General features: G+C 39.5%; 1 protein-coding gene across 5 annotated transcripts; it reads right to left on the reverse strand.

Annotated features, from left to right (window-relative positions):
• Nucleotides 1–946: 946 nt before the first annotated feature.
• On the reverse strand, nucleotides 947–25,663 carry HNRNPR (heterogeneous nuclear ribonucleoprotein R). 5 transcript variants are annotated; one of them, XM_086765167.1, is made up of 11 exons: nucleotides 25,523–25,663; nucleotides 19,046–19,211; nucleotides 16,583–16,701; nucleotides 16,046–16,153; nucleotides 15,230–15,343; nucleotides 9,445–9,621; nucleotides 6,683–6,818; nucleotides 5,438–5,643; nucleotides 4,610–4,759; nucleotides 2,434–2,555; nucleotides 947–2,242 (listed from the first exon to the last, which is right to left on the reverse strand). In XM_086765167.1, the coding sequence occupies exons 1-11, from the start codon at nucleotides 25,595–25,597 to the stop codon at nucleotides 1,630–1,632; spliced, it is 1,986 nt and encodes a 661-aa protein (XP_086621293.1). In that variant the 5' UTR covers nucleotides 25,598–25,663; the 3' UTR covers nucleotides 947–1,629. The 5 variants fall into 5 exon arrangements, with proteins under 5 accessions (XP_086621293.1, XP_086621292.1, XP_086621290.1 ...); XM_086765166.1 differs by having other exon boundaries at nucleotides 19,046–19,214; nucleotides 25,523–25,653; XM_086765164.1 differs by having other exon boundaries at nucleotides 19,046–19,232; nucleotides 25,523–25,642.
• Nucleotides 25,664–26,661: the final 998 nt, after the last annotated feature.

Raw genomic sequence — 26,661 nt, forward strand, 5'->3', positions numbered from 1 at the left:
AGTATGAGCAACGTATTTGATTTGGATATTTAGAGGTCCGGCAATAGTTTTCTTTAGAGAAAGTTTAAAACCGTTTGTTTCTCTCTTTTCTTGAGAAGCAAATGTTCTTCATTGGGGTACAGAATGGCTCAGATGTAACAGAAGATTAATGTCATGACTTGCCAGTTAAAATTGACATCTGGGAATGTCCAAGACAAGGGTCAAAGCAACACATAATAGCCCAATAATGCAGCTAGTAACGCCCCCAAAAGATAGTACGTATTTTTTTTTTAAACAGCCTTTATTACAAGGCATGAGAATTCTAAGGCAAATTGTTCATCATGGCAGAACATCAAATTAAAATGTCAAGACAGAAATAAGTAGAATATGGAGGGTACGCTTGTGTCATCTGTAGCAAGAAGTTAGTTTACTGTGCCACAGCACCTAATTTATAATTCTCATCCCTAGTCAAATATTATCTTAAATTAGACTAAGATGTTTGAGATCAAAACCATTGCCCTACATGTCCGTACACTGAATAATACAATACGGCTGGATCCTAACAGAATAGCCTCTAGAGGGACTCCCCAGTATGTAATAAAAAGGAAGAGAATTAACACCATTGTACGCTCTGCTTCCTTCTCCACATTACATTAGAAGATTATATTTAAATTAGATCTCCATGAATGTTTGGATACATTTCAACACTTTTTAAAAGCAAAAAAAAAAAAAAAAAAATTAGATGCTGGTAAGTTATTAAACAGCAATTAAACAAAGAGTGCCCTTTGGGCTATCTGTAAATTCTCCTAGATTTCAGTCTGATGTCCAGAGTGCTACATGTTAGCAAGCACAAGAAATTTTGCATGAATTTGATCACTCACATAGGCAGTTATACTTTGAAAACAATGTTTTTCGCAAGAATTACCAATGAAATAATGTTTTAGGACACAATTGAATTTGAAATAGGTAATGTTTTGAATAGATTTTTGAGTTTTATTGAAATCTTACATGAACAAGAAATTGGAAATACAATCACATCAAGGAACAAATTGCCACGGCTTTGACGTTTTAAGCCAAACAAATTTTGTAGGGCAGATTTTCAAAAAGGTGTGAAGTTATAACAATTTAAAAACACAGTTAACCTACTTCTAGGAATGCAAAACATACAATCATGTTATTTTCAATACAAGAAAACTTAATTTGTTGTAATTTCTTAAAACTACTAAGACAAAGCACTAGCTTTTACTTTTATGTACAGCATACTCCTATGTAGTCTATCCCAAATCCAAAAAAAAAAAAACCAAAAAAAAACCAAAACAAAACTGTCCAAAACCAGAGGTTCTGCAAAATCATGATTGAACAGTGTGCCATTCCTGCTTTTAAACTGCTAAAATGAAGGCTAAAATGATAAAAGCATTGAAACCCCATATGGAGTTCAGGAATTCTGCAAGCCCAGTAATGTCCAAGTGCGTTTATGAAAAAAGAAAACTAAGAGACTCGAGTATATACACAATAGAGTGATTCTTCAGCCCAATACAAATGGCAGCCAATGGCTACTGAAGGATGAAACATTAAGCCAATTTTGTTGTGAAGGATGTAGAGCTATAGCCAATTCTATGTTTCCAATATTCTCAATCCCTCCTCACTTGTCTACTTCCACTGTTGCCCATAAGTATCCTGATAAAATTCCTGGTTGTCATTATTGTAACCATAGTTACCGGCATAGTCAGCACCTTGCTGGAGCGGCTGTTGAGCGATGGGTTGGGAGCCCCAGTTCTGCTGGTTGTTGGTCTGACGGCGCTTGGAATCAGGTTGGTTGTACCCATCTGCCTTTCTCTTGCCTCCTACGTTGCCCCCACGGTTGCCCCTGGCTCCACGAGCACCGCGTCCTCTCTGCTGCTGTGCAGGACCCCCTCTCCCACCCCTGGCTCCTCTTGGCGGTCCCATGGGTGCCCCCCTCTGTGAATAGCCAGCTCTACCTCTTGGTGGTGGTGCTCCCCGCCCCCTAGGTGGTGGAGGGGCACCTCTCCCACCCCTTCCTCCTCCTCCTCTTCCTCTTATAGCATAGCCATCATCATAGCCGTAATAGGGATCTTCATAGCCACCACGGTAGTCATGATAGTCATAACCATAATAATCATCATAATAATCTTCATAGCCATAGTAATCTGGGGGATAGCCATATCCACCTCTCCCTCCACGGCCTCTGCCTCTAATAGGAGGTGGCATGCGAGGCGGAGGGTAGTAATAATAGTCTTCGTACCTATTAAAAAAAAAAAGAAACATGGAATTATTTATCTTCAAAAGTCTACCAAAATAAAGTATAAATTTCTCCTTGTCGATTAAAAAGACATAACATGTAGAAAATAAGTCTTTCAGATTCTTCTAAACTAGCTCATATTTTACAGAATATTCATTCTGTAGTATTACAGTAGTGCAAGAATGAACACTCACGCAGTACTTCTGGAGGCCTGTCTGGCAGCCTGACGTTCTTTCCTTTTCTTATCCGGTGGCTTTGCTAACACTATTTCAATTTCTTCCCCTTCTATCTCTTTCCCATTCATTTCATTCATAGCCTGTACAAAAAATCAAGAGAAACATCTAAATATTTGTTTCCATTCAAAAGGAAACTAAAACTTACTGAAAGAAACCAGATGGTTGGGCTGCTCCAGGCTGAACTATGCTATGTGCTTAGTTTCTGTGCTACTTCAACAGAACGTTAGATATTATTCTTTCAAGCCCCTCTTTGAAGTGAAGTAGCATTAAAAAAAAAAAAATATTCTCTTTATATCATAAGGTAAAAGAATGGGCTTAAACATATTGAGCATTATTTTTTAAAAAATCAGACATAACATCACTTTTAATGTTCTCATGTCTCCCACAAGTGTTTCAGAAACACACTGACAGAAGTTCTCCCTACTCACACTGACATGAACACTCACTGTACTTGTAAGCCAAGCAGAGCACATGCACACAAGAGAAAGTATTTTTATATTTGGGCTTCCTAGCTAGTTGAATGGGCTAGGTGAGTGCCTCTGAGGAAATTCAAATATTTCTGAGGACACATACTTAAGGGGAACAAAAAATTACTGAAATTTGGTGATCTCATCAAGTGAGGCAAGAATCCTCCAGAAGAGTAATGTGTAATTATCAAATGCATGCACAAAGAGAACTTAATATACATAAACAAAATACGATTAGGACTACACCTGCCCAGTTCTTCACCTGGAGTTACCCAATTTGCATTTAACATTTCTGGGTATTAATATTTGCATTAACAAAGACTTTACATGCCTATACAGCTACGTGCCTCAAAAACATTAGCGATCATGGCAATTTATTTCAAAGAGGGTATGACAATAAGTAGACACTGGAATCAGGGAGCCAATACTACGCATTAATATAATAATAATGCTTTCATTAAAAAACAAACAACACACTCATACACAAAAATATCTCTCAACATTCATAAATCAATCTAGTGGCCATAAGTCAGTCACATGGGATAGATGTGGTAGTATTCCAGTTTATTTCAGAGAAGATGAGAATTAGATAAAATGCAGTACAGCAGAGTATCTCTATCTTTTCTTGCCTGCTACAAGTTTTCAGTTGCCCAAACATAATGGAGCATTTAGAAGTAACGTTGACTGGAAAGGGACTGGAGAGCGTTTAAAAGACATACTACAGTAAAACTTGTCAGGAGGTGTCTGGTCTAAACCTATCCAAACTGACTTCAGCTTCACTAAACATGAGTGACGTTCTTACCCACCAAAATAGGTTAGAACACTCGAGTCTGGCTTTACGATGAAAGTTGTAAGCGATTATATGGTTATAAAATGATTAGTAAGGTTGAGTAAAGAGCCTTTCAACTGTCTATTTAGCCACATACACCACATACAATACACTTGCTAAAGACTCCCAAGTGCAAAACACTTCCTCTCCTCCTCCTTTCCCCCATAAACTATTGATTTAAAAAACAGATGGAGCAATTTCTACAGAATTCAATCCACAAAGTACAAACAGCAGAGATTAATGACCTTCTCAACTTCTTCTAGATACAAAGGAAGACACCTTTGAAGCTTACAATAACGATCTCGGACATTTAAGAAGTTATTTAGAAGAAGCCTTCTAGGGAGCATGTAGAGTCAAAAATAAGTAATGCATTAAGGGAGTTGCTAGTGCCATTTTTCTAACTCTTCATAAAGCATTGTTTGAATTATCTCTCAACTTCTATTCAATACTTCTGTTACTCCAAAACTACACACAGCCTTGAAACGGGAGTCTTTGAGAGACAACCGATACCTTCTGTCAGTGTTTCCTCAGAAAAATTGTCTAGGTTGATCTTTTTTTTTTTTCTTTCTTTCTTCTCTAGACTCTCCTGCATTGGTCTACACCTCTTTTCCAGTCTATTTGTTAACTTGCTACAGTTTTGTCCTTTTCAAGTTTCACATCCTCCTAGCTACTGAAATCATAGGAACAAAATTATTAGTGTTAAAATTCTCACAAAGGGAAACTTATTAAATGGGCTCTACAAATTGTCGTATCTAGATACTTACTGTAAAGAAATTTCTTAAAACCATCTGTACAAAATAAACACATCACTTCAGCTAGGAAAGAATAATCAACCTACCTTCACTGCTGCACCTCTGTCCTCAAAATGAACAAAAGCATAATCCTTCAACTTCTTTACTCTTTCCAGCTTTCCAAATTCAGAGAAAGATTTCTCAAGAATTTCTTCTGTCACAGTAGTGGCCAAGTTTCTTACAAATAAAACTTTCACCTGGTGAAAAAATGAGAATGAAAGCTGTAGTCTTTAAAAGTCAAACCTCAAAAGGAAACTAGTAAGATGTTAATCCCTTCTCCACATTAAGAAATTTTGAGTAAGTTTATAAATTCTGTACCTGTTAAAAAAGGAACCTTGTAGTTACCTGTATGAAGTTTCTACAACTTCTGTCCTTCCACAGTTCCCTGCCATGATCAGAAGAATATCCAACTTTGATTTTCTGCTTCTGGGATGCTACAAATCCCAGTAAAATTTTAGTAACAGACCTCAAGAGCAGCAAAGAGTTATCCCAAAACACAGCGATAAAGACCATGTCATTCCCTTTGCTGAACTTCACCTTCACGTCACTCTGGAAAACAGTTTTACGAAGTACCTAGCGTTCAGTATCAGCAGAAGCAGATAATGAACAGACTGATGTGCCAATCCACTAGGATAACCCCTGTACACTACTAGTTTAAACGTGAACAGCCGGTTACAACAGCAAGTTCCTAATGCCTTACAATGGCAACTATTTGCAGTGCCCATGCCCGTCTGCATGGCTTATTAAAAAATGCCCTCCAACTGCTTTTTGTGCCTCAAAACAAGCAGTGCTCTCAGCTGAAACAAATCTTTTTCACTATGGCATAAAGAAATTGCTCCCAAAGCACAAGAGCATCCAGTTAACTTCTTACAGACCTTTGCCATGACTTCTGGATCAGGTTCCTCTACTGGATCAGCCCATTCCACTGTCACAACATTTCCCCAGACTTTTACTTTCCCACTCATCAAGCGGCGGCGAGCTTGTGCTGCTGATTTGTGATCCTCATATTCCAAGAAGCAGAATCCTCGATTCTTCTTTTTATCATCAGGTTGATGATACAAGATTACATCCACCAAACCCTCTGGAAAAAAAAAAAAAAAGTCTTTAGTATTAAGCCTCAAAAGAAGAAAAAAAAAAATCTACAGTCTACCCTAAAATGCCTACACTTGTTTTTTGTAACACACAACCTTTGAATTTCACACCTAAAAGGGGGAAGGAGCACAAGATAAGCAAAACAAGTAACAGCCAGCAATCCACAATTTACCTAGAAAGAGGTAACCTAGCAGGTGAAATTCTCTAGAACAAACTTACTTCACAATTCGGCCCTGCAAAACATCAACCTGAACAGTTCACACAGTGTAAGTTTTCTGTGTTTTGTTTTACCATTTTTACATTTTTGAAAAGCAGTCAGCATTAATGTGTGGCATCTTCCCTGCCTCCAGCGGAAGCTGGAAATAATTTTTTCTGTATCTCTCCAAAAAGAGAAGAGATAACTAACTGAATATTCACCTTCTGTTTTCACCACTTCCCTGAAGTACTTATAAATAGCAATCCTAAAAAAGCAGCAGTAGGTTAAAATTCTCCGACAGGAACAAGAGCAGGCGATCAAGACTTCAGTATCTTGTTTAAAGCAGAAGCATCCTTCCCAAGAACTGGGACTGAAATTAATCTGTCATTAACTATTCCTACAATAATATGCCCTCTAAACTAATTTAGTATTCCCTCCTCCCCATCATTTCTCAACACCACATTTATTTTAGACACCCCAAAAACTTCTCAGCTGTGAAAGCAGAATCTACTGTAGATTCAGTTATAAATACAGAGCCTTCAACAGGAAGCTAGAACAGCTAACACAATTAGACCTTTTTATTTGTGCTGTTTCCATCTCAAACTGTAAACTTACATCTTTTAACAATCACTGAAACAGATACTAGTCCCTTTACACTCCACCATTAAATATACTTGATATACAAAATTTCTACCAGAAACAAACTTGGAATCCAACTTGTCAACAGTTTAAATTATAGCTGAACACATCTGTCAAATACCTAGACCTAGAAAACAGAGAGACTGAATGGTATTTTGGGATCAGTGTGACAAACCAGTTAAGAAGGTCTTACCTGTGACTTTACTGAACTCTTCCAGTATGTTTTCCTTAGTCTTGTTCTTTGGAATTGACCCAACAAATAACCTGTTGTTTGCCACGGAGATGCATACTCCAAGGTGCTTCCCAGGACGGATTTCATAGTTGTCACACTGAGAAAATAAAAAGCCGTTCACTTGCTTTATCCACAATAATATGGATTAAAAGATCCCCAAAATCATAAAATCAGCTATTTTATTAATTGTCTACTGTTTTTATACATAGCACATGGAATTTACATTGCAAGAGAACTACTGAAACTGCAGTGTCCAGGTCACCATTTATTTGGAAGAACATTGCCAAGCTTATATTTCCCACAGGAACTTCAGAAATCCTGCTGAATGGAAAGCTACACACAAACTGATGTACAGGGAACAACATGTAACAACCATAAGTTGCACGGAGTGAATTCATCATCTACTGTTTTTATCTCAGACTTGAAAGATCTTTCTAGACAACTGGTGACTGCTTCCTTCAGTGTTAATCATGGCTGCTGTTATTAAGAAACAAACACATAGCATTACAGATACACCACGAGTTCTCCCATTTTGATAGCTTTTAAACACTGAGCGTATTTGTGAAATACTCAAAATTCTGAATCACTGCACGACCTTGTTCTCCCCACTCGGGATTTTCTGGACCTTGTAAATGCTGGAACTCAAAAATTTACTGTTATGTTTTAAAACTTCCCATTTAAAAAAAAAAAAAGTCAGCCCACTGTTTCATGCTTGTACCCGCAGTTGAATTACTCTGAACACCAAGCCTCCTGATAGGCCTTTAAAAGGCTGAACTCTTGTACCATTAAAAAAAAAAAGTATAAGTATTCAAGATAGACATCATCTTGTTTTAGCTAAGATTTTCAAACACAATCTGAGAGGATGGATGTTTGACTATCAGCCAGCTTCTGAAAGTCTCATCCAAGTCTTTAAAAGCAAGTTTTCAGCCTTTTTTACACCCTAGTTGAGACTTAGCCATACAGGTGACAGAGCAATACCTTCAGTAACCCTCTTCATATTTAGAAGAACTAGAACAATGCTAAGGTACCACAGCCTATCAAACAAGGCTACTTTAAGGAAGACAAAACCATCAGAATTTTGCTTCACATAGATCAGTGATTCATAACATAAAAACTTGTGTTCCAGTCCCATGAACATAATCTGAATTAGCTTTTATCTTACAAAGCCATTTACTTATAATCAATCCCATCCCCACTGGTACCTGCAAACACAAGCAGAAGGCCCACCTGTTGTGGAGAAACCAAGACTTCAAAATTTCAAGCTTATTTTCTGAAAGAACCTCACTTCGCTACCAAGGTTTAATTAGCTCCAAAATGTAGCATGTGTCTTCCCTATTTTCCTTTCTCCCAGCAGTCTGTGGAAAATATTTCACCTAACTGCAAGTCTGGCCCCATTACTGGATAATGGTAGGGTGAAGGAAGCAGGGAGAAGGAAAACCCCATACAGGACTTGAGGAATATATTCACAGAAATTCACTTATTTGGTGCAACATCCAGGATACAGAGGCCAGTCTTCCATCAGTGGCACATCACTTGTTACATCTCCTGTCACTTCAGCACCTTCCCTTTCATCTCCCTCAATCAGTAAAAATTTAAAGTAACAACTGAGCATCTTAAACTTGGTCAAAAAAAAAAAAGAAACTTTGAAAACAATTTTTCCTTCATAAGTGACAGTAACTCATATCCACCAACTTCAAACACTGAAACCCAGAAGCAGTCAATTGCAAAACCATATTTTGTGCATCTCCTTCAGGAAACATCCAAGTAGGTTCTAGAAAGGAAAAGCAGCCTAAGCAAGGACCAGCAATTCCTAGTTGAGGAAGAGCCTAATGTAACAACTACAACTATTGCTAAATATGCGAAAATATCTGAGGGAACAAACACCAGGACATTTAGAGGCAATGATACCTTCTGAAGCCCTTACAAAACAACAGAATCACTTCTTAAGTTTCTCTAGGTTTCAGGGTTCCCTACCCCCAGGCTTAACTAGATGTTTAGATTTTCCGGTCCTCCTTCATACAGGATCAGCTCAATTCTGCTACAGCAAATGAGAAAGCATTTCACCTGTTTTGCTTCAAAGCAGTACAAGCCGTATTCACAGCCATATCCAAAACCCTAGGAGATGCACATCGATCTGCCTAATTCTTCTCCCTCCTTTCAGACAGCAGCAAGGTCAAATGAACCAGGGCCCCAATGCGTGCTGCCTCTCATTTCAACTCTGTAGGGATTGCTCTGCGTCCTCTGCCAAACCGTCTAGGTGCAGGCCAAGTCAGGTGTCCATGCAGTGAGCTGACTGGATGACTGCCACTGGAAAGAACTAAAGGCCACTGTGAACCCTAAAAAGCACCAAGTCAGAGACTTCCTCCACAGCAGCCACAGCAAAACAAAGCATTTCTGATCAGCTCTTTATAGTAGGAAGGGTGAGAAACTTGAAATACAGTGAAGCTCGAAGAATGTATTTTCCAGTTGTAATCAAATAAGCTCTTACTATAATCACCCCAGTCCTCTAGCAGACTGCAGTAGGCCACAGGAGACTAGTCCTAAAAGCAGAACGCTATTTGTATATACTAAATCAAATCAGGAGGCAATTTCCGAGAAAGTAAAATTTTGAGTCTGTCAATGGATGCTTTAATGAAATACTTCAGAAATTTTGTTTTCTAAGAGAATGTAAACAGCAAGCATGTTGATAATCTCTTTTACAGTCAGAAAATAAAGTTACTCACCAGTTTGACTGCTTCCTGTGCTGCATCTTTACTACAAAAAGTAATGAAAGCATAACCTCTGTTCTGACCAGAAAGAGGATCCATCATGAGGCGCAGATCCCAAATAGGACCAGCTTTCTCAAAGAGTGGTACCAGTTCATCTTCATACAAGTCTCGGGGAATCTTACCAACAAAAACCTAAAAGTGAAGAAGACACACTTAAACAAAGCTTTTCTCAGAAATCCAAACTTACTTTTAATACTTGGAAGTTCCTAAGAAAGGAAACACACTGCAACATCAACCATCACAGAAGAAACACTGCAGCCAATTTACCGTATGTCCCATCAAGTCCTCTAAACCTCCTGCTGTTAGTACTAGGTTTTACATATGGAAAACCCGGTTTTGTTATTTATATTGAAGAGGCTGAAAATTTGCACCACTGAAGGGGTAAATGGTTCTTACCTGGTTATAATTTTGGCAATGAAAAAGAAAGACCTTACAGACTATCTAGTTGGGTATCAAAGCAGGTCAAGCACTTCCTTGCCCTTGCAGTATTTTTGAAGCGTTCTGTAACTCAGTCTTCATTAGAATGCTACAGACTGAAAAAAAAAATTCTACAAAAATCCTTTAATGACCCAATGCATTTTCCACTTTTAATATATACTGTAATCTTATTTATAGTCTGTACTTGTTTCAGCTTCCACTAATTGAACGTTTTAATATTTGTCTGGGAAAATCTGGAGTCCTTGTGTTTTTCTTCCCTAGATACAGCAATGACAATAAACTTTGGCAAAGTTTTGTTAAGGAGTTTAATCTTTTCAGCTGAGGTCTCCCTCAGAAAGGTGTCCCCCCCTCAAATTGTTTAACCACTGCAGCTCTCCTCTGAATTCTCAAAATCTCTGAATTGCTAATACCAGCCAAACATTCCAAACACCCATTAAGAACAAAATCTCTTTATTTTAGCTTCAAATATCTTTTGGTAATAAAAAAGCTGGAAGTCATCAACCTTTTCCTGTAAACTTAAAACACTGATGACCTACAGGATCAACACTAGACATGACAAACACCAAGTGAACATCTTGCAAGGGTTAGAAGAAACATCTGCAGTAACTTTTTTTTTTAGATACACTGATAAGCTTGAATAAAGTTGCTGAAATACCAAAAAAATGTAAATATCAGATGTTTCATTTTTCTGTTCCACAACAAGAGTACTGTGGAAAAACTTTGGAAACTGGCGGCATCAGCAATACAAGAGATGTTGTCTAAGCAGGATGCAACCGCGTCACTTGTGGGCCTCTGCTGGAATCGCTGACCATTAGACTTACTTTTTTGAGTTCTGCTTCCTAAAGGACCTGTATAAAGTACTCCATTTTACTTCTTCCTTATTACTGTCTCAGAAGATTAATTATGGAAAGTCTTAACTAGGAAAAAAAACCACACCTCTATTTCATTTTCCTGAACAATTTTACAGAGCATTGAGGGGTGCAATCCAATTCTGCACACAAGATGATGTGTCCTTCAGTTACTTCAACAACCGACCCTCTTCTGTTGTCTTCGCAAGCTAACAGAAGTGTACTGCACTATTGCAAGAGCTTCTTCAAAACCTCTCTCCTTTTAATAGTGCTCTTCATGTGCTTTGCAGCCATTTTTTCCTAAATGCAAGATTTTAAGTGCTTATTAACGTAGGCCACATGACTGCTTCATCTCATCCAAATCTACAGTCTTCATTAAAAAAAAAAAAAGTGGAAAAAAATTCTGGCACAGTGAAAAGGTTAAACCCTCACAGTTCTCCCAGTACAAAAATGACGTTCTATTTCTGTACTAAATTCAGCACAACTTTGTCTACTGCTGAGTTTATTATACCATTGCTTTTTAAGTTAGTTATTACAGTATCTCGTTCTTCCAATTCAATTTATTATGGACAAAAGCAGTTTAAATTGTCCCAGTATCTCCACTGACATAACATTCTCCAGATTGCCAGTTAGCCTCACAACCCTTCTCTGACTTCTTGTTACAAATTCTAATCATGCACCCACAGAGGAGTAGACACAACACTAACTTACCATTCACAGAGCTACAAGTAATTCTGTATTTTTGATAACTACACTCAAAGATTGTTTGTCATATACTTATCCAATAAATTTCAGCTCTGAAAAGGACATGTAGCAACGCCTCCATTTCATACAGTCAAAAACATTACACAGACATCTAACCTAGCACATCATCTTAGCACATTATGGGCAAGTAATCTATTTACAGAATTTTCAAGTTTTTAATTCACATCACTGAAAAACACTGAAAGTCTCTCAAAACTTTAGAGGTAGGATTTACTTCACCTGGAGACCCCTCAACGAAACTGAAACCAATCCAGCAACCAGTCCAGACTTCAGTCAATTATTCTCTTCATGCTAGCCGTACTGTGCTGATTTTGAAGAGTGTTTTCCCCTTGTCCCTATTATAGTGGGTCAAAGGGCTGGTATTTCACTGTTACAAATAAAGCCTCCTGTTCCTCAAATCGTGTCTTAAATAGTATTATATTCATTTATACTAAAACGTGACGGACAGAAATCAAGTACCACATCAGTTACCTCCTTAATTTTTGGTGTAACATTAGTCTGGACAGGCCATACGCATGTCAGATTTTTATTTTTACCCTCCTCTAAAGAAAAATACATATCTATATATTAAGATCCTTAAGTTTTCCTGAATTTAACAACTAAAACCTTCTCAGTCAGTAGACCAAAGATGAGCAGCGAGAAACATGTATTTTAACCTGTCCTGTTTAGCAAATACAGCTCAACCTCATTAGGCATTACTCACAAATGCAGATAGAAGCCCCGTCCCTGGAAACGTTCACGGCCAGGTTGGCCGGCGCTCTGAACAACCTGATCTGGTTGGAGATGTCCCTGCTCCTTGCCAGGGGGGTTGGACTGGGTGGGCTTTAAAGGTCCCTTCCAACCCAAACTACTCTATGACCCTAGGTTGGATTTACCATCCACCATTATCTAACTGAAACACTGAATACTTGTCTTGTTTGCATAAAAGCTTCATCATCCTGGACTAGCAGCAGACTTAAACTCCTCCTTGCTGTGACTGAATTTAATAAATATTTATAAATATTTATTATGTTATTTATATATATTATTTATTATTATTATTATATTTGTCTTCTCTTTATATTATATTTGTCTCTTTATATATATTCTATATAAAATATATATATTATTTATTATTATTATTATATTTGTCTTCTCTGCACTTAATTTCAGAAGTTACTGAAATTGCTATGAAGTTACTACTGTCTATACATCCTCCAATGTTGCTGAACTGGCTTATTTTAAGCAACAATGAGACAACTTAAAGTAGTTTTATGTTAGAAAAAAAAAAAGGAAATTAAAAATACAATTTTTTTTTCCACTATTGCTTGCATATACACTTTAGTAAAATTATTAACTATGACTAGCACAGAGCAAGCATACCTGAGCAGAGCTTGATAAGCTACGCAAATCATCAGTTCCTACCTTTCAGCTCAAGGACCCATTCTAGTTATCTCCCCCTGCCAATGAATTTATTTTTCTTCACAGAATATGAATATTCTCTTTAGAAATCATCCATACTGTGACGCTTCTAAGCATCTTCTCGATGGTATACATAAAAGCTTCAGCATCTCAAAGGATGCAAAAATAATCTATAAAATGAAACACGTTCAAGAAGTTCAGCATTTTCTGAAGTCTAATCTGGTAGTTGACAGAAGAATTTCCAAAAGAACTCCTGTATCAAAGACTAGCCACAACTGTGCGACTGAGAGTATTTAAACGGTTTAGAAATAACTACAAAACAACACGCTAGGGACCAAAACCTTGCAGAATAACTAAGTGAGGAAATACACAGCTCAAGCATTTTCATATCCAAACTGAAGTTTGCTCAAAGCTTGCTAGCAACACGCACGGGTTCAATCATGACCTTGAATTTCCCGATAAGCTTACTGACTAGACTTTTCCTTAGGCCGGGGCAGGGGTCGGGAGGTGGAATTCTTAAAAATCTTTAAAACCCTTCCAATCATCTTTAAGAATAGCTGGTGCAACAGGAAGTAAGAAAAAAGATCTTAGACATTTTAAGCAAAACAAAGGAGCACCGTACAAGCCTCTTGAGGATAAGCAGTCATCAGTATTTGCAGATGCAAGTGACAAAGCCTGTGTAAGGACAGAAAGAAACACCCAAGTAATTGCTTCCATTCTCATCCAGTAAAGGCTCCCATAAACATCTCCAAGCATCAACACGATGTGACCTCACTATAAGCAAAATGCTTTACGCTGGAGCAGCAAATTCTTAACTAACACAAATACTCGAGTTTAATATCAAATCCTATTGCAATTATGTTCTCCTCCAAGCTTCCACATAGTTGGGACTACTTTGTATTTATTACAGAATCACATTCCAAAAAGGCCCAGCTGCTCTTAAAGCCCACCCACTTGAAAAAAATACATTGGACAGCTTCAACCACAGAATCACTGTGACAATTGTGAGCATTCAATAGGCTGAACATCTATAAGATGTTAAAGCTACAGTTAATGTGTAATTAATTCCATTTTGTTTTAATAAGACAAATTAGTTGGTGTACAAATATTTACAGTAGAAAGATCTGATACATCTTGGGGGGGAAGTGCCATAATAATCTCCAGGCACTTGTGTTCAAACATGCTCTGCCTAGTCTACCACATCGTAAGATCATGTTTAAGTTGTTAATTACTACGCCTCAGAGCTCAACAGCAAAAGCTAAAGACTAAATTTAATAAAGCATACACCAGTGTCAGCAAGGTGTTCGGCATCTCAGTCAGTGAAACCAAGTGGCACGTTTAAAGCAGTAATGAGCTGTTAAATCCTACAAAATGCCAGCAACAAATTAATTTGGTGGAGGTATGGTTTCTATAACTAGTTGGCTGGGGTTTTCATGTGAGAAGCATTTATGTTCCTATCTTCAGGGAGTTTCCACAGGCTACCCATTCTAGCAAGCTTCAGGAAACTTAAAAATAGTCTCAATAGTATCAAAATACTCTTAATAGTATTAAAGCATAGACAACTTAATGGCTTTCCTGTGACTTCCTAAAGAGGCTAACTATCATCATATTATTAAGGGTGCTGTCCAAGTACCTCTTAAACACTGACAGGCTAGGGGCATCAACCACCTCTCTAGGAAGCCTGTTCCAGTGTTTGACCATCCTCTCTGTAAAGAAGTGTTTCCTAATTTTAATGCATAGTGCAATTAAATAATACTTTCTACCACCACATAATCACCCTGACAACACCGTCTCAGTTGTCCTCTTCAAAACCTTGTGTGTGAGTACCTTTATACAATACCCGAGTCTTTCACTTTCAGCACTTTCCATGAAAAACTTTGCTACCGTCACTTAAATTCCACTTATGTTGTAAACAGAGTCAAATACCTTTGAGTCACGCTTTTACATATCTATACAGCCAATATCTACACCGGTCACTTTTTCAGTGATGGACCATAAGCTTTGGGGCGAACCATGAAGTCTGACAATTTAATGATGTTTTACATTTTAAAAAATTTTACACAGCCTTTCATAGTATATTCTACCTGCTTTTCCCCCGCCTCTACCTATGATCCCGTCTTTTGCAGAATACTGAGGAGTAAGAAAGACTGATTAAGACACACAAACATATGAGAACACTTTCCTCTACAACACTAACTTTCACTTGTAATATAGTTTACTTCCAAGTATTTCTTATCTATCAGTTTGCACAAACATACAAAATAACAGATTAGTCTGTATACACCAACCTCTGTTCCAATACCAGGCTGAACACCAGAATACACAGTATCTGGAGGGGGGCCCCCATATTTCCTCTGTCCTGTAGTTACATCCAAAGTGTAACCAGTCCTCTCTAGCAAAGCCTGAAAAAAAAAAAAATTGTCACATTAGTTAGGAGGGGTGGATAGCAGGTTAAAATACAAATTTAAAAAGCGTCCTAAGATAAGCATTTCCTTATCTGCTCCTTGCCACATTTGAGAACAAGGCATATATGGACAGACAGGACCTAAAAAAAACCCTGCTATTTTGCGGGTTTAAAAAACAACCACCACAAACACCAACATTTGTTTTATAGTGTAAGGTCACTGGAAAAAAAAATACTTTTTCTTTTCCCTTATTTTTCATTTTACACGAAGTATCCCAAGAACCCCAGAAGAGACAATTCTTTTCACCCGCACTGTACTTAAGATTTTTGCACAACAGAAGAGTTTCTTAATATACTAATACCTTGTTGAAATGTCCAATCGGTCTCAAAGTAATTCTAAAACTGCATAAAAGCTTTAATATAAAAGGACAACCAAGACAATTCTTAAGTAGATATCAATGTTTTCATAGACCTTACATAATATTATGTCCATGCAGTTTGGCAATTGTGTAGTCAGGAAGATCTGCGTTTCAACCAACCTCTTTTCAATCTCTATCACATATACATTTCTTTAAAGGCAAGCATGAATATTCTTACCCAGGCAGTATTGAGGTTTTTTAAGTACATTCAAAATTACTTCGGTCTGTGTATAGGTGATACACCAGGTAGTACAGAATAAGCACCACTTTCTAAATGTTACCTTTATCTTTGCTTCATCTGGTCCCTTCGTTGATTCCTGTACTTTGCTGCCTTGTTTCTCTCTTTGCCTGTAGGTCTTCATAACTCCACATAAAAATGCACTTTTGTTCTGTAGATACAATTTACAAAATAATTCAATTGTGCATGTGAAAAGCCCTGGGAATCCACTGAATCTTATACTCCATACTGTGAGGTCACTATATCAAGCCAATGCAATTAAACAAAACGTCAAAGGAATTCTTCAGAAAAATATAACAATTAATTGAGCAAACCTGTCAGACTGAAAGAAAATCATCAGATTCCAGGTAGCATTTTTACCTTATTTTCTCAATAGCACGTTCATTTTTATTATCTGGGAACTTTCGCTTTGCACTCAAATACCTACACATGTAAGGCAATTTCTAACAGGCTTGTGATTTGGGTTTGAAACGTTAGAATACAGCAACAGCAATGAATTTCTGAGTTACAACCCTCCTGCCAATAGCGCCAGAACACTATTCATACTTATGTGCTCACACTCCTGGAGCTCTCACCTTACCTGTACATGCGACAGGTCACTTTCTTTAAACTGCTGTAATACAGAGAGGGCTCCTTCTTCATTAAATTCCCTAAGAGCATCAATTGCTCTTTCATCAAGATCGACATAAGCTACCAACCCTAAAAGTTAAAGATAAAGATAAGTTACAGATTTCTATTGAATTTCATACAAACTAAGAACTATGCAGTTTGCTTTTAAAGTCAAAAAGTTACATTCCATAGCAATAGAATTATACATTTAATATAATTACATATTCCTACACAAGTACATGAAAAAAACATGAGTACAACAATGAAAAAAGTTAAATTAAAATGTATATACCTAAGCACTAACTGACGTGCAAGATTATATCCCATGTGTAACAGTTTTCTAACATTCAGGAATCCAATCTGCTGCGTAAAAGCAGTATTACAGACCAGGGTTTGAAACAGTGAACTCTGGCTCACTTCTAGTAATTTGAATTTTGTTTGTTTGTCCTTCATTTTGAGTTTCACAGTTCCTTCTCTTGAATGGAGCTGCTCTACAGCAAGCTGACATGTAAACATTACAGGTATCCCATTGTACATGAAAAAGGAGCTACCTAAGGGACAATCAAATAGTTATGAAGCTCTACCCCACAAAATATCAGGAAGTAGAATGGTTTGTTCACTCTTTCCTCCAACTTCAAAAAGGAAAAAAAAAAGGCAAAAGAAAAAGAAAAAAATCAATGGACTTCCTATACATCTAAAATACTTTTTTTTTCTTTTTTTTACTCATTTTGTTGCTTTATGCAGTTCAGGAGCCAGAATTCAAAAAAGTTATTATTTCGAGCCCTGCTATGTACCCGAAAAGGCTAACGTTAATTTTACAGGTACAGACTCCCCCAAGAAACAGTGGACCAGTTCTGAAGCACTTTCTCTGTTTAAGGATCCTTACAGGTTCTTTCTTTCCTTTTATAATGCACTTGCATAAGCTGTGGAGCGTGAGAAGTACAGACTAAGACAGGTACTTTTTAAACTACATGGAGAAATTTAGGATAGATACCAAGAACTCCACACACTTTGCAACAGCTTGATCTCCAAAATACACAGATCATTTAACTGCTACATGATTTTAAAAACGCACAGTAGTGCCAAGCCCAAGGACTACATTTCAGAAGTGATCCTGCATATTGAAAGGCACCTGTATCTTTCATATGAGACCTCAGCAAACTAAAAATCCCAAAGTTCAATCCCAAATTTACCTCAGGTGTCAGAAGTACTTTGCTTCACTGACAAACCCCTGCACAATGCAAGCATCTTCAGTGGCATTAAGGAAGTGTGAAGAAATGTTTTCAGGTTACTCATGCAGTGGAATTACACTAGGTAGTCAGGTTCTGGGATGAAAAGCTTTTAATTCCTTTGAGAACTCCTCACAACACAGCCTAACTGCAACACGTGTTAGCCCCACGAGCACTTCTGCCTAGGCATTTACACCTTCTCTCAAATCATCAAGTGCACGTCACTGCGACCCACAGTTAGAAAGTGCATGTCTAAAGCCAATAAAAGCTGGTAAAGGCTTGATGAGAGCTCACTGTGAATGACTTCCAAAAGACATCATCCACGTGAGTGAGAGTATCATACTGAAGGTTGGTATTGTTTTTGAACTGCCTTCCCTTGATCAGTGGAATTTTGACTCTTTTCAACAAAAACTGTCATCTTGCCCCCAAGGCGTTCAAGATCAGCGCATAGAGCATTTCTCCTGTTTCTTGTAAATCTGTTCACAGAACACACTCTAAAAAGGAAAAGGAAACCTCTGACTATATGACAAAATAATAAGGGGGTTACAAAAACAAAATAATAAAAAAACAGCTTTGTATATGAAGAAACCTCTCTAGAAGTTGCAGAGACCACTTGCTACCAGCAAGGTATTACTCGATTTGCTAGATAGCTTAGTCCTCAACTTTGCTGAAAAGCAGTTAGTGTCAAACTGAACATTTCAGTGTAATAACCAACATGGATTAAACTGTCCACTCAGAACTAGAGAGAACAAAAAATCCACAGGCAGACTCAATTCAAATGTAGTCCCAGGCAAGACAAGCTAGTTGCTTCCCTCACTAAGTGACCTATCCAGCCTTTGAGTGTTTAAGAACCACTGTGAGGAGTTGACAGTAGAAAAGCAAAAGCAAAATTATGATTTGGATTGAAGAAAAAAAAAAAAAAAGTACAGTTTAGTATGCTCAAATATACATCTTCATTTGACAGCGTCTAAGAAACTAGTGCTCTGTGCCCTAAAGCAACTAAGATATCACATACAACACTAAGTATGTGTCAAGTAATTAGTCAACGTCAAACCCAATTTGCCTGTAGGGAAGTCAAAGTAGCAAAACATTCAGAGCTACACAGATCAAAACCAATGATTTTTTTAAACCTTAATCTATAAAAATTTGAAAATGGTATGCCCTCACTTTCATAACCAATCAGAAACAAGAAATGCATATTATACCTGTCTGAAATATTTCATCAAGTCTCTCTGCCACCTTCTGTGGGAGGCCTGCCTCTATCAGTGTCTTGTAGTGTTCTGTGTGAGTTACACTGGAAGTATCCATTGGTTCTTCCTCTTCTTTTAACTGTACCGCATTACCATTCACCTGATTAGCCATTTTATTATGCTGCTGGAAAAAATTCAGGAGCTACATTACAATAAGCCAGAAATAACTAGTTTGTAGGACAATGCATGATTTATCTAAACTAATTTGTATACATGCTGCAAATGACCTGTACCAAAAGTTTTATTTAATACTTTTTGGATGCAGCTGATCTAAGTTTCAAAAGAAAGTACAACCCTTAACACTGTGGAAAATGTACATGGAAGAATTTATGTTTTTTTTTTTTAAAAAAAAGGTACTTCATGTACATAACAATGTCTAAACTTTATCTGCTGATTGTCAGTAAGTTAACTGGTTACCATAGCAGCTAGAATGTACGGGGATACGAGAATAACATCCTTCAACGAAGAATTAGAAGAGCTAGTGCTATTTTCATTTCCCATTCCTCTACTTTTAAAACAATCGCTTAAAATTTAGTGAACACATAACCCTGCAGGGTAGCTTAATGTATAAAAATGTCAATACTCGTTCGCTAATTTTCACTTTCTTTGCTTGTTGCCATGTCTTCCTTCAAACCCAACATGCTGCATAAGAACAGCCAAACACTTTCTTGTGACACTGTCAGAACTCAGGAAGGATAGAAAGAGAAAAATTGCACTCAAATACACATTATAATTTGAAGCTGCAACTAAACTGTTTCCCTGTTGTCAGTTTTACTCAAATAAGAGCTCTACAAATCACAACTACTTTTTAAATAACATATAACTCATTGGTTTAAAAGGAAGCCATGACTGCAGCATGTTCATTTCTTATATTAATAAAAAGACTGCTTTCAGAATTAACGAACTGATTCCAAATATGTGCATTGAAAAATGCACAACTATCTTCTCAGACAATTCCAGAGGGCTTTGCCCAATTCATAAAAAAACAGTTTCAATTTCTCAATTAGCCAGCCAGCTGACATTTAGTACTCTGAAATAAAAAGGCTGACAAGAGGCAATTCAACTACCCAGCAGAGAACATTAGGATGATCAGCTGTTTAAGTTCAGAAATGAAATGAGCCTCGGGTTTTAAAAGATAGGGAAGAAGTCGATGATCAGCAGTGAAATGATAACCAGATAGACATATGCAGCATGGTTGAAGCAATGCAATCAAGTACTGGAATACAGGTATGAAGATGATTCAAGAACAGGGTTTTTTTAAAAAAAAAACAAACAACAACAACAACAAAAAAAAACCACACAAAAAAAACCAAGCACAACACTGAAGCCTCAAGCTATCTACTATGCTGCAGAACAAGTCTCCAAACATAACCACACCTCTAACAGTCACTTGTATACCCATCCCTCCTTCACTACAGCTCATGAACTTCTTGGAAGATATCCTATGAAGATTTGCAAGTTTGAGCAAGGAAAATAATAATCATTTTTCTTCAGACAGAAAAGTAGTGATTTTACTAAAGCTATCTTGACTTGAAGGGGAATCATAGAGAGATGTAATACGGCCTCACGTCTCTCTGTCAGATGTCTCTTCTTTATGCGGTTAGCGAAGAAAAGAAAGGAAGTTTTCTGTAGCTAGCTAGTGCACACTCCGCTACTTGACAAAGAAAAATTGTTTCCTAAGCAATTCAGTTTAATTAAGAGCAACCATGACTTTTACTCTAATTACAGAAGGAAAAAAGTGCTACCTGAAGAATACAATAATGCTTAATTACAAGTATTAACTGAATTCTCAAAATATTGAATGAACATGAAGTTTCTACAGGTTATAAAAATCATGGAAAACAAAAACCAGCTAGATGTATGCCTGCTAGATAGCCTCTGCAAGATCTCAAATTTGAAACAGCGCACAGCAGAGGGGGTTTAGTTAAACTGAAAACGCTTTGGGTACAGTATCATTCTAAATCGCTCTTCTCAAAAACCCATAGGATGATATAAACAAAAAAAAAAAGATAAAGAGAGGGGTTTTTTTGTTTTCACCTTTTTACTGCCTTATAAAATCAGTTATTCACACACATATTATCTTCTCTGTACGCAAAAAAAAAAAACCCTGCCAATAATTAAGGCTAAGCCAACAAATACAGAAAAGTTACTTCAAACAATTGCAGGTACCTGCTGAACTTCAGCAGCTTATGGTGATTCTCCAGACACTATTTTTTTTTGTGAAACCACATTAGCTTTCGAAGCATCACATACTCAAAAGTTTGGCACTATTCTCGGTGTCACCTACAACAGGACAAAAGGCTGACAGCTATTCTGTGTCCAGGCAGAAACACCTCATCTGCAGTGCAGTAACTCAGACTTCTGACAGGTAAGATTTGCAGCCTACCAGTATGAAAAGATATCTACCTTCCTCACAAACATACGCCAGTGTGCAGAGCAATAACTAACCCCTAAGTATCAGATTACTATGCAGCACCACAGCTGATCAAACGCTTTTTTAAGCAGGCTTTTAGACAATGTAGTTCAAGTCTCAGCACTTTTATTCAGTAGCTACATGGTTTATTTTTGCTTAAGAATTAGTATTTGCATAAAGAACTTCAGTCAAAGGCAGTGCATGTTCACCATCCAGAAAAGTTAAGTTTGGGTGCTCAAATTTTAGCTATTTCCTGTCACATAAGCTTAATTTAATATTTTCTTAAATAAATTTACTCTGGAAAAACTTGAAGTGACATAGCTGTCAAAACATTCAGGTCCTGACAGCATTCAGAAGAAATCCATTTCTTTTCAGTTATAGTAATAGGTTTCCTGCTGGCTCTGCAAGCTTGGCCTGAAATCTGAGATTAGACTGACTTTTCTTCCCGAATGGTCACCAACAAGCAGAATTACTTTTCTTACAATACTGAATCTGCACTCCAAGTTCAGCAGAGACACATGTGTCAAAGTCGGTTGAAAAAGATGTTTTAGCTCTCCCTCTAGATAACTTGAGGTAGATGTAGCTTTCAGTAAAAATATTTTTAACTGAATTTTATCAGTAACAAAAACACACAGTGATTTTATTAACATTTTTGTTCTCCTCGAAAAAAAAATTAGAAGCATATTAAAGAAAAAGAGGAGTTATATCTATGTTTACACGTGCAGTGTGTCACGTGACTCAGCCCATGACAGGCCAGGCCACATGCACTCAGAAGTTTTTCATCTGCATTAAGAGCTCAAACATCTAAAAAGAGGGAGACTGGTTGAACCAACACGATTTTAAGTGTGGATTACAAATAAAGGACTACGTATATTAGTACGTGTGGGGTATGTATTTGTCTTGAAAACATGCAAAAATGGATGAATTTAAAACAGTGTACACAAAGGTGCTTACCAAACGAGCAGCAATAAATACACATTGGGGGCAGCTTTACGTAAGACAAGGAGAATTTCCACTGGTGCCCGAGAAGTCACCCGGCTTCCACCTCAGAGCTGCAGAACTGTGTGTGCGGGGAAGGGGAGGATTTTCTTGTTTCAAACTTCACAGTGTTGCTGCCAACAATGTTTTTCCAGAGACCGTGAATACTTTATGATACAAAACATGTTTTTAGCCATCCAGTCTCAAAAGACTAGTTTGCAAAGTGACTGGTCTCTTTTTTAAGCTCTAATCAAGTCAGAGGTTAAAACTACAGATGCTTCTAAATTACCTAGAAACAAGCTGCCTTCTCATTTTTAATAACTCAAATGGCTAAAATGGTAAGTTTCCTAGAAAATGGAAAAAAAAAATTAACACACACCTGAGCCTGATTGTGTACAGTATCTTGAAAACAGAAACTTGATCTCAGTCTCAATCTGACAATCGCTGGTTAAACAGCCATGATGTTATTATTCCCTGCATTTTATATCATGCCTCTAACAGAGGTTGCCACCCACAGACTATCTAAGTATAACTCTATCCAATAAATTATAAATTCACAGTTTAGTTAACGGTAAACACGCTTAGTAAGAGCTTAAATGAGCAGGAATGGCAATTTCTGGCACAGGGACAATATCTCAGACCACCATAACCAGCTCCACAGTGGTTATCCATCAATACCGTTTTCAGCCTTCTGACTTCATGGAGGAACTAAACAGTACTTGTTTAGTTCAGGTGCAGAGAAAGCATAACTAACTCCTACATTAAAACTTCTCACCAAAGTCATTCAGCTTGCTCACGTTACTATTTCTTCTACCCAATGCATTATCCATGTGAAGCATTTAAGTTACACCACACTAAAAACAGCACTGAGGGGAAGTTTTTTGGGTTTTGTTTGTTTGTTTTTTTTTTTTTTTTAATGAATCACAAGAAAACAAATAGTCTCTACAAAGTTATATCCTGCATTTCAAGAAGGTTCTTGTCAAAACAGGAAGAAACACACGAATGACGAGAAGGTTAGAACTCGCATTAGAAGACTGAACTGGGGGTTTATTAAAGCCTGACTTGTTCACAAACATTACTGGCACATCCCTTTATTTTCTACATTAAGGCCTTATAGCCATTCATTTTGTACCACAGCTTGTTTGATCACAAAGTACATTTTTAACAGCTTAGTTATAACACACTAAGTGTTTATTAGTATGAATTACAAGACAACTTGTTTTAAAGTTATCACACCCTGAAGACCTTCCCACATTAGCCAGGTTTGCACAGCAGCATCTCAGCTGCAGACTATCTTTACCACTCGCAGTAGTGAGCACCTTCACCCCTCCAGCACAGAGTTCTCAGCCTTTCCCACTCCATAACTCTATGGAATTAAAAAATTTGAGAACCTCCATCATGAGGCTAAGCAAGAGACTGGCACAGCCCACACAGAAACCATGCTTCAGTATCCACACAACTACCATCAGGAGATGACCTTACCGCAGCAGGTTAGCAAGGTGCAGAAAAATACAGCACTGACTGCAGCAGCAGCTACTCCATTTTGCTAACTTGACCTACAAAGTCCATACATGCTCGTTTTTAACTGGAGCTGGCCATTCACAGCTCATCTGGGGGCCTGGGTTGTACAGAACATCATCCCTGGCACTCCAGCTCAAAGCAACGCTTCAACAAAAACGAGCTTTCTTCCGACAAATTTATCCTTACAGAATTTTTCAGATCTCTGCCTAAGAAACCAGGAAGTAGTGCTCTTTTTGTCAAAACTAGTAAGTTGAGTCTTAGCAGGAGGCTCAAATACTATTCCAACAGTGTTCACATCTAGACAGAAAAACTGAGAGGTAAAGATATTAAGTACTCATGGGAAATGCAGCTTCTAGAATACAAAATTATCAAGCAGACTCTGACAGTTTGCAAACACCACAGTTTGCGTAGATTAAAAAGGAAACTACACTGCAAGATGCAGAATTCTGGTTGGATCACTTCTACTTTTAGAAGCTACGTAAAAAATTCGGTGTTACATGAAGTGTAATTTCAAAGGAAACAGAAGAAAAAAAAAGAAAAAACAAACAAAAAACAGTTTGATGAGCATTAACATCCTTCCTAGCACAAACACACTGCTGCTGGCAGGATCCTTTTAAGGCAGTATTTGGGGAGAAGGAAAATCCCAACAACGTGCAAAAATTGACAGGCAGCAAGGCCGCTAAGATCCGGTAACCACGGCCTCATTTTAAAAATACGAGTAATAACGGCGTACTGAAGCAGAACTTTCGAAGATTTAATAAAGCCTTGGGGTAAAAGATCGTTTAAGAAAAACAACGTCTTAGCAGCAGAACTCTGCAGAATTTCTGCACCGGAGCACCTGACAAGCGTTCCTCTCCCGCCCGAAGCACTGAGCGCGAACCCGCGAGCAGGTGCGGCGCGCTTCTCCCTGCCTGCAGCCAGCTGGATCCGAGCACAGGCCCCGCAAGGCTTCAGAGCGCGCCGCAGCAGCGACGCGCCCTCCGCGGAAAGCCCGCCTCCGGCCCCGCCGGCGGAGCGGCCAGCGGCCGTCCGCAACAGCCCCGCACCGCCCGGGGGCGGACGGAGCGGGGACGTGCCGCAGCGGCCGCCCCGCCCCGCTACCCCCTCGGAAGAGCGCGGCCCTGCTCCCCGCCACATGCAAACCTAACCCGCAACGGCGGGGCGGAGCGGCGGCAGACCCAGCCCGCGGCCGCACCGCCCTCTCCCCACGCAAGGCCCGCGCCGGGCCGGGCCGGGCCGGGCCGCCCTCCCGCGCCAGGCCGCAGGGCCCGCCCCCGGGCCGCTCCCCGGTACCCGCTTCCGCGCGCGGCCCGCCCGCCCGCCCGCCCCGCCGCGGCCAGCGCCCAGCGACGCCCACGTCCCGCTCTCCTACGCGGCGCGAGCGCCCCGGGCCCGCCCGCGCCGGGCCTACTCGCAGCCCGCGGCCGGCACACCCCGCCGCGGGGCCTACGCGGGAGCCGTCGACCCCGGAGCCGCCCCCCTCCGCGCCAGGCGGCCCCCCGCGCCCCCCGGGCACTCACCGGAGCGGGGCCTGCGCGGCGCAGCTCGGGCCCAAGCAGCGACGGCAAATGGCGCGCGCTCCTCCTTCTCCTCATGGACGGCGGCGCGACCCCGGCAACACGCGGGGTTTCCCGGAACTGTTTCCAGGGACCACTGCCTCACCCACTCAGGAACTCACGCTCTAGACGAACAGCCGGCGGCGCCTATGAAACGTGGGAGGCGGGACGCGACAGTCCTCCCGGAGACCAATGAGAGGGAGGCACTGGAACCAATGGCGCAGCGCCTTCAACCCGGCGCGCCGGTAGGGCCGGAGTGGGGGAGGGAGGATTTAAAGGGGCAGCGCCGGCCGTGGCCTTGGAACAAAGGGAGCGCGAGGAGGGCGCGCGCGGGCGGGCGGATGCTTCCGCGCTTGCCCCGCCTCCCCTTGCGCGGCGCGGCGCGGGGGCGGAGCCTCCGGCGGAGGGGCCGGGTCGGGCTGGGCCCCGGCCCCCTCTCGCTGTGCGCCCCGCTCTCCTGTAGGCACCCGTGCGCCTGCGTAGTGTGGAAGCGTGTGCGTTTCCATCACTGGTAACGTGGAGCGCGGGTAAAAATTGCCTATGTTACCGGTTGTAAATAAAAGAAGCTTTCTGGTCCAGAAGTCAGAGGCAAGCTCCAGCTCTTGGAGGCGTTCGGTCTGTCTTGCTGAACCTGTCTGGTGGCAGACACGTTGCTTCTCCCGTGAAATCCGCACTGCCTCTGCGGCTTCCCTCACCAGATTTGGCAGTAGTGACAGCTCTTCTTCGCTGAATATAGGGTCTACTGTGGCATAAAGAAGGAAGGAGAAATAATTGTTCATTGCCTCATCCATTCGAGTTCGCCGCAGAAGTTTGTTTTACTGGGAGTTAAGAATTACAGGTTTAAGAAGTTCTCGTAGCACAAAAATTGAGAGGAATGGAGGGATCTGAGCATCTGTCCCTTTAATGGTGCTTAATAAATGTCCTGCAAAACCCTTAAATATTTTATAATATTGTATCCAGGAGTGAAATGTGGAGTATACTGAGATACCTGCTGTCAGCTGATAACTGAACGTGATGAGACGATAGCAAAAGGAATATTGGGGTGTGTACGCTTCTGGCAGTGTAATAATTTCTATTGCTGAGCACTACCAGATCTTACAGCA

Source organism: Chlamydotis macqueenii, chromosome 22 (genome assembly GCF_036417535.1).
Source record: "Chlamydotis macqueenii isolate bChlMac1 chromosome 22, bChlMac1.mat, whole genome shotgun sequence".
Classification (NCBI taxonomy): Eukaryota; Metazoa; Chordata; class Aves; order Otidiformes; family Otididae; genus Chlamydotis; species Chlamydotis macqueenii.

Bases quoted from the DNA above. Each gene is read 5' to 3' on its own strand.
- HNRNPR (XM_086765164.1), bottom strand. From the start codon at position 25,597: ATGAGGAGAAGGAGGAGCGCGCGCCATTTGCCGTCGCTGCTTGGGCCC. The intron at 19,233-25,522 runs GTGAGTGCCCGG...ATTGTAATGTAG, and splicing joins GCCGCGCAGGCCCCGCTCCG to CTCCTGAATTTTTTCCAGCA. The intron at 16,154-16,582 runs GTAAGGTGAGAG...TTGTATCTACAG, and splicing joins GTGACCTGTCGCATGTACAG to AACAAAAGTGCATTTTTATG.